The 9,079-nt window shown below is 38.8% G+C and overlaps 1 protein-coding gene across 1 annotated transcript in view; it reads right to left on the bottom strand.

Annotated features, from left to right (window-relative positions):
• Positions 1-1,525: 1,525 nt before the first annotated feature.
• Positions 1,526-9,079, bottom strand: part of CHRM5 (cholinergic receptor muscarinic 5) — a 302,054-nt gene continuing 294,500 nt past the window's right edge. Inside the window, exon 2 of the mRNA XM_073552153.1 lies at positions 1,526-6,052. Within this exon, the coding sequence (XP_073408254.1) occupies positions 4,418-5,995 (1,578 nt within the window). The 5' untranslated portion in view covers positions 5,996-6,052 and the 3' untranslated portion in view covers positions 1,526-4,417. The remainder of the gene's footprint in view (positions 6,053-9,079) is intronic.

Below are 9,079 nucleotides of genomic sequence, written 5' to 3'. Positions count from 1 at the left end.
GGTTGATCTTTAACGGAAACTCATGATACTACTGTATTGTTGTTGGTGATCGCTTGTGGAACTATGTTCTTGGTGGAAGTGAGAGCAACATCATTAGCTGGAAATGTATTGAAGAGGGTGGATTCGAGGATATGTGGATTCTGCTTTAAAGATTTATAAGACTTAAAAATTAAAGATTTATCAGACATACTACAATTTCTTTTCTCCATGCGAAATTACCATTTTGTCAAGGGGGAAAAAGACAACCGTGAGTGACCACAATGTAAAGAACTCTATAGTGTGACAAAACCCACAATGCTGCTCTTTTGGATGCCTTGATTTACTTATTACTGTCATACCTGAACATTTTCAAGATGTTTTAACAACTTCAGAATGAAGCAAAAACATAGTTTTGTGCTAAGTTCATACCACAATCCTTTTCAAATGGATCCAATAACAGATGCATAGGTTTTTATTAGAGCTCCCACCACAGTTAAAAGATTCAGGATCCATTTTTTTCCAACAAGACAGATGGAGGCTGAGTATTTTTCAATCCTGTTAAAATATAAGATCCATTCTTTTAAAATCTTTATAACGTAAAGTTCACCATACCTATTAGATACAAACTGTCCAAACCAGATGTTTTTGGTGGGGCTAGATGATCTTTCAATGTTTATAGGGTTGCTTCCTGAGTGTCTCCCTACTGATTATGTTGGAGTACAAACAGATCAGGTGGTTGAAGCTCAATCACCCTATCTTTTTGTACAGCGGGGAGATACATTGATCATTCTGGCAGCGGGTGTCTCTCACAAGGAACTCAGGAACCAAGACAAGCTTTTCTGACCATGGTGAAGTAGGGGTGATACAGTAGTTGTCAGCTGACCAACAGTCTGGACAACAGCTATCTAATGTGTATGGCCACATGAAATCTACAGTGACCAGATGCTGCAGGATAGGAATCCTATAGCACCATACTGGTTGATGTCTTAAAAAGGAAATAAAAAAATATTTCATCACAATAAAAAAAGTGTGAACCTAGACTTAACTTTTTTACCCAAATGCTTTGATTTGCCCAAACAATTTAGACTCTGTTCACACCTGCGTTTTTAAATTCTGTTTCTCTGTTCCGTTTTGGAATTAAAAAAATGAACTAATGCAGAATCTGGACTCTTCCATTTGTATCCATTATGTAATGGATTAGTTTCCTGCATGAATTTCATTTCACTGTTCCTAATGTGGTACAGAAAAAAAGAGAACTCAACAACAGGTGTGAACAAAGCTTTTAACAGTGGTACAAGCTGTACAAACATAAACTTACTGCTAGGGCCCCTATATTTGGGGGATCACCATCGTAAATCAGCTCCATACAAATGAAGGAATGGTTACAAAAGATCCATCATATCAAATGGGGAAATCTTGCTGTGAACTGATGATTTCAACAAGGAAGCCAACGATTAGATCATTCGCATGTTAACATTTATCGGTAATGGATGTCGTTGTTACATGTAAAGCAAGAGGACAAATGAAAAGACACTGGTACAAGAAATATTGTGAAAATGGTATGTATTGACAAACAGAATATTCACACAATTGTGCAAAATTAAAAACACATTTATCATTCTGTATGTATAAAAAGAACCACATTGAATGAAAGACAAAATTTATTGGAGATTTGGTACTTGCATTGGAGAAAGTTGAGTAGAGTCAAATCAGTTCTGAGTTTTTAACTTTCAATTTTTGTCTCCTGTCCTTCATCGTTTCTTACCATTTTCCTGTATTGGATAAACTGTGTAAATTACGTTCTGAATTGTGTTATATCTAACATCTGAGAATTCAATGCACCTGCAAGTGTAAGTTATATCAGAACCATGAGAAACAGTGTAAGACAGAATAAAAACGGCTAAGTACCTGGAGTAACCCCAGGACCAGCTTTATTATATAGCTGCAGTGTATTATCATAGGGTAACTGGGGTTCCAGACCAGTCACTAAGAGGGCGCTTAAAGGGAATGTGTTTTCAGAAATTAGCTATTGTTTATATCAGGTAATTTTGTTTAACGTATTTTTTATAAAAAAAAATAGCAATGTATTTTTTTTTACATGTTACACTCGGTATTAAAAAAATAAAAACTAATTTGCAATTTTCAAACTAGCTTCTAGTAATTTTTTAGACTTTAAAGGTATGGTCTGAAACACAAATTCATAATAAATGCCTATCTATTTCATGCCACAGTCTAAACTGTTTTCTAATATACTGTAATTAAAAAGTCTGTATCGCTGCCTCACGCTCTAACTGCTTTATTATTTAATGCTTCCTTTTTTGATAAACCTTTGTTTGAGAATCGCACTGCCTCTGCTCCCAACCTGAAATGAAGCGTCAAGATCGACCTCTGTTTCCAGGCCTGGGCTAGTCCCTGGTATACTGAGCATGCATCAGTTGTCAATTCTAATGGATGCTCAGTAGATTCTTGTCACTGTACAATATGCAGACTGACAGTGCGTTCTCTTGCAGGCTCTGATCAGAAGTAACGACAGGCAAGAGAGCGCACTGTCACTGTGCATTGTAAAAATTCCTGGCATGCAGAGACCAGCACCGTCACTTGCGGGGGCAGTGGGGGTGTTTACATGCCGGGTAATCTTCTTACTATGCACAATATCAGTGTGCTCTCTGACCAGCTCATTACATCTGATCAGAGTCAGCGAAAGAAAGCACTATCAATTTTCAACATACACAGTAACAAGAATCTGCGGAGCATCTGTCAGAATGGATAATTTACGCATGCTCAGTAGAGCAGGGAAATGCATGCAGGCAAATTAATGTGTACAAAGTTCATTGCGAAGGGAGCGGGAGCAGGGTCAGCAATAACATTATCTATTGTGATTGGTGAAGCCTGTGTTATCAGCTCTACATAAAGGTGTTACCTGTCATTGTAATCCTTCCTTCCATAATAAGGAGCTTGTTGATCCTGCTCCCCTTCACTTTACAATGACCTTTGCACATGCTCATTAGAAACTTCAATACAAAATATAGGGTGAAAGTCTCTTAATTTTAGCTATGCACTTATGTTGTTTCCTGAAACAACAGGATGTATTAGTGGCCAATGGGAGAATTGCAGAGTTACTATTTTTTTTTATAAAAATCATAATTGCCAAATAAAATATATATATACACACACACTCACACACATATATACAGTATATGTCAATAACCTGATTTAAACAATAGGTCATATTCTGATGACACAGACATTTTAATTAGTAGCATTTAGTACTGCTTTTTTTAGATAATGTGAAGCTTGTAGGTGAGGGTTAATGTTAATATTCAATCTTTGTTCTGGTCATACAATCAGTATATGAGTAGGGAAAGTACTGTATATGATTCAGTAGATTAAAATCACTATCTAAATTGCTTGCCAATTTGCTGGTAAAGGTGAATAAATATGTTTTGGGAATATTCCTATGACATAATGTGACTCCTATTTTGTATACCAAAAAAATGGAAAATGTTAGAAAACTTTATACTGCTTTAATAATTGACAAACCAATGATTCAGATTTGTTGTTTACTATATCAAGTTGTTAATCCATAAATCTTCTTAAGTCAGTTACATTGATGCATTACCTTATACTGACCCCCCAAAAAAAACAAAATTAAAGTTGGGATACATGTAAACATAAACAGAGAACAGTAAACAAACCTTACGTGAGTATTACTGGACAGGTACAAAGTTGTCACTTCTCACCATACAAGAGAACGGTAACATTTTTAGCGTTTGTTTCAGGGTTTTTGTTTTTTTTTTGCTAATACGATGTAAGGACATTTTATTCCTTAGAACAATTGACACTTTGCCACTGATATTAAATTAATTTTAAGAGAACAGGTCCCAGTTTATCTAGAACTTCTCCTTGACTGTACAACATCAAATATTAAGAAGTCGTCATAATAAAAGCAGCATTTCATGTGTAGCACTCACAATGACTGAATCCCACTGTTCGCACAGGAACATGATAACAATTTATAGGTTTCCTAACTCTAGAAAAGGCTGGAGCTTTTCTTTGGGAAAGCTCAGTTCTGTCCCTGGTGCACTTCTTTCATGTGCTTCAGGTTTCTTGAAGCCACCAGCATGCAGCCGTGCTCAAAACTAGACCCATATCAAAAGGCATTAGAGACCATTTAGCTAGTAGGGGACAGACGGGTGATTCATTTGCTTTACAGTGATTATTTTTGGGCGTATGTTTTCCACTGTTCACCACAAATGCATACGAAGCATTGGCTAAACACAGCAATGTGGTCAACAGTCAACACAGCATTTAGAAAAGGGGAAAAGTGCATTTCCACGACAGTATACTAGCCGTCCAATAGTCCCCAGTCCTGCAATGATATTGACTGCACCATAAATCCCTAGTTCTTGCCATAATACATTGCTTGAACGTACAGTTTTCAAGGCAGCTTGTTATGGCTTGGAGGATGCTGTCCATACCAATACAGTTTCTCCTCCACGCTTTTTTTTTTCCAGCGGCATAGCAGCAACATTTTAAATGTCTTACGAAAGGTTTTGTTGCAAAGAGCATAGCAAATAGGGTTGACCGTACTATTAACATAGCACAGCCAGTAGCCTAGATGCCAAAGCGAGGATGGGATGCAGTTGGAGCAAAAGGTTGAAACCAGAACCATGATGTTGTAAGGAGTCCACGTGATGATAAAAGCTAGGAGAATAGCACTTAGTGTTTGCGCTGCTTTGCGCTCTTTGATGAGAACCATCCTCTTGCGTTTTGTCATATGATTACTGAAGTGGGGATCCATGCTTCTGAAAGAATGTCCTTTGGACATAGATGAACAAGGAGTGATTTTTACTTTTCTACACCCATTATTGACCTCCTGAGATCCATCATCGTTCACAACAATTCGAAATTTGTAAGATACACACTTTTGACTCTTTTGTGGTTGACTTTTACCCGGAGTTAAGAAAAAACTTTCTTTTTCATAATCATTTAGCACCGGCTGCTCTTTTGTGAGGATATGCTTGGTTTCTTCTTCCTTTAGATCTATGGTTTGGTTCTTATAGGCACCCTGGAAGACCGCTTCCTTAGCTTGCTTGTCCTCATCATCTGAAGAAGGGTAGCTGCTGCAGGTAGTCAGCTGGTCCTCTTTCGCCCACTCATTGCAGATGTTGGGACTGTGCGAGATCTTGACTGTGGCAGAGGTACTGCGACTAGAGGATGACCATGAGGCCTGACACCGTTCTCTTTTGGTGAGTGTCTGCTGCTTGCAGCTGAAACAGGATTTTAGTAGAGCCCCTTGTGGCCTCATCATCTCAAAATCAGCCACTGACTCTGAGCCCTGTAACTCAGCCAGATCTTTGGTGCGTTTTTCTGTTTCTTTGTAGATACGGCAGTATAAAATTGTCATGACAGACACTGGGATATAAAAGGCAGCAATGGCCGTTCCAAAAGTGATTATTGGTTCATAAAGAAACTGTATCTGACATTCTTCAGGTGGCACTGTACGCTCTCCAATAAAATATTGCCAACAGAGGATTGCAGGAGCCCACAAAATGAAGGAAATAAACCAAGCCAGCCCAATCATGATCCCAGCCCTCTTAGGTGTGCGTTTTGCCCTGTAAGTTAATGGTCGTGTTATAGAAAAATACCTGTCAAAACTAATGACTAACAGGTTCATTACCGAAGCGTTACTAGCCACATAATCCAGAGCAAGCCAAAGGTCACAAGCCAGGCTACCCAAGGACCAGTGACCGATTAAAATGTACGATGTGTAAAGGTTCATTGAGAAGATTCCAATGATGAGGTCAGCACAGGCCAAACTCAGAAGGTAGTAATTGTTCACGGTCTTCAGCTGACTGTTTACCTTAAAGGAAACCATCACAAGAATATTCCCTACGATCGTTATCAGACTGACAACTGCACTGACTGTAGCAATTGTGATAACTTCCCAAAGGTTGTGAGATTTCAAGGGGTTTGTCCCATTGGAATGACTTAAGGAAGTGGAGTTTGGTTCCATGATCCTGATTTTCTGGGATCCTATAGGTGTGGACACCAATAAACAGCAGTGCAGGTTCTGAAAGAAGAAAACAAATATTTATATGTAACAAGTATTATTGACAATTTTACTGTATGTGCAGTTGTTTCCACATTTACTTTTACAAGGCTGTGAAAAAAAATAACACATTACATACAAACTATAAAAAGTACTTTAACAAAAGTTTTTTAACTTTTAAATGACATGAGACATGCTCAATGTTTTTAACGCATGAGTCTCTGATGAGACAATGATTACTTATAATGGAGTATGTGATATGTGTTTCGATCCCTAAAGATTGAGGATATCAAAACATGTTACAGCGAATCCCTGCAGACATAAGGCTCAGTAAAATCATGTGCACACATTATATTATACCTCAAATCTCAATTTGTACAAAACAATTTATGAGATTAAAAGGAACTAGAAAACAAAACTGTGCTCCATTGCATGGCGTCTAAAGGGTAACATTTCTCCTTGTGGAAACATGGCAGTGTAAGGAAACTTATAAGCCATGCAATGCTTCTCTAGAAAATTAAATATGTAAATTCCCTCTTCAGAGAGGAAGAAGACTTGAACGCCAGAGAACACCTACTGGAAATGTTACTCCTAAAATTCAATATTGACCCTTTAATAAGCCTTGTCACATATCTTAGGATAAAAGCCAAACCAGAATGTCAAGAGACTCATGTTTCGGTGTGTTGCCTCTCCTCAGAGCAAAGCATGAGATCTGATTTGACTGTAAAATGGGTCTCTGACGGGGATCTAAGGGGTAATGTTTCTACTTGTGGAGAGTGACATGCTGTCATGATCCAGGCTGGATCTGACAGTTTAAATGGAAAAGTGAACTTTTTTCCTTTGGCTTGGTGCCAAAGTGTTATGTGATTGCCCCCGGTGGCCATTAGAATTATTACACATGGTGTTTCACTCTAAGTTGCCCGGTGGTGGTGAGTGGTATCGCACCTTAGTTTTAGGGTTAATGTGCACGCAATTACAAATCAGGTGTTAGGCTCTATAAAAGGGAGCCAGGTGGGTTCAATGACTGTTGGTGATATTGTGTTTTCATTTGGCAAGTAAGCCTGGGGTGAGGAAGGAGCTGAACATGAGTCCTGCGCAGCCCAGCCAGAGGGGACGAGTGGCAGCTAGGTGGTCTGCAAGAAGGGCTGGCATGGCGTGGTGGAGTCACAGTTTATGGTGTCGGCAGGAGGTGTTTGCATGGCTTGGTGGAGTGGCGACGATGGTGAGAGTTGCACTCACCATGCTGGACCTGGTTGCTGAGAGCTGGACTCAAGCATGCTTGACTTTTTGGGCAGAAGCTGAACTCATCATTGGGACTCTGTTACTGGACTGCTGCAATTGGTGGTGGACTCTGCTCCAAGGCTGCACTATGGTGAAGAATCCAGTTATGGTGATGGATCCGGGTGGAGGAGAAGATGCACGCAGGTGGTGGGCTCTGTTGCTAGGAGCGTACGCAACAGAGCAAAGCTAAGTGGTGTTTCCCATGTTTTGTCATCTTTCCCCATGTGTGTTTTAGTGCAGTGGTGGGATTAGTTTCCGCACCGACCAATTCCCTACTGAGGGTTTAGGTCAGGGCGAGCTAGGGTTTTTAGGTTCCTGTTGCGAGCCCAGTGCGGAACCGGCATAGGGAACGTTAGGAGTGCAGGGACATTGGCTCAGGGGAGCTCAGGAGGTCTCCACTTCCCTATTCCCTATCGCAGGGCCCACCATTGTTAATGTTTCCCTGGTTTCCCTTATTGTTTAAATTCGCCTTACTGGAGGCGGGGTTTCCAGACTTGTATATACGTGTAATGTCTAAATTCGCCAGTTGGAGGCGGTGTATCCAGCTGCACGTGTTTATTATTTAAATTCGCCCCACTGGAGGTGGTGTATCCAGGGTCACGTGCGTCACATGGGTTCGCCTTGCGGTACTTGCTGCGTCCAGAGACACGTGACCGTGACACATGCCTCACATGCAAGTGTAAGGAGTCGTATAAGCCATGCAATCTTCCTCTGGGAAATTAAATTGTCAATATTGACCTTTAGTATTACTACTTCTAGTAGATGGTACTAGAGTTCAAGTCTTCTTCCTCTCCTAAGAAGTATGGTAATTTGCATATCCATTGCATGCTGATATGTTAATTTCTAAAAAAAATAAAAATAAAAAAGCAAATTGCCTCTTCAGAGAGGAAGAAGACTAGAACTCTACTGCCACCTATGGGAAGTACCACTCCTAAAAGTCAATATTGACCATTTAACCCCTTAACCCCCAGAACTTTTTTCAGTTTTGCATTTTTGTTTTTCGCTTCCTACCTTCCCAGAGCCATAACGTTTTTATTTTTCCGTCAATATGGCCATGTGAGGGACAAGTTGTAGTTTTGAATGACACCATTGGTTTTACCATGTCGTGTACTATGTAAAAAATACACGAACACCAGATATAGTATTATATATAATATATAAAATATTTGTATATATACATATAAAAATATATAATAGTAATAAATTATTAAAATAATTATATATACTACCACCAGTGTTCAGTGAAATTAGTGGTTTGCCCACTGATTAAGAGACCAATTCCCAATCCACCGAAGGACCCATAGACCAGGAAAGACCAAACAGAATATAGTTAATCAATAATTTTTATTATATTGGTAGTGGGAATAATAAAAACCAATTTAACCTCTTAGTGACGGAGCCAATTTTTTAAATTCTGACCAATATCACTTTATGTGGTGATAACTCTGGAAAGCTCCAACAAATCCCATTGATTTTGAGATTGTTTTTTCGTGGCACATTATAATTTATGATAATGGTAAATTTAGATTGATATGTTTTGTGTTTATTTATAGAAAATATCAGAAACTTGACAAAAATGTAAAAAAATTGCAATTTTTAAACTTTGAATGATTATCCGTTTAATCCAGATAGTCATATCACACAAAAACATTAATAAATAACATTTCCCACATGCCTGCTTTACATCAGCACCATTTTTAAAACGCTAATTTATTTTGTTAGGCTTTTAGGAAGTTTAAAAATGTAGCAGTAATTTTTCATTTTTTC

The sequence above is a fragment of the Dendrobates tinctorius genome, unplaced genomic scaffold, assembly GCF_039654945.1.
Source record: "Dendrobates tinctorius isolate UK_male_01 unplaced genomic scaffold, ASM3965494v1 ptg000186l, whole genome shotgun sequence".
Lineage (NCBI taxonomy): Eukaryota > Metazoa > Chordata > Amphibia > Anura > Dendrobatidae > Dendrobates > Dendrobates tinctorius.
Note: the sequence above shows the minus strand (reverse complement) of the source record. Positions and strands in the feature narration are given on the sequence as shown.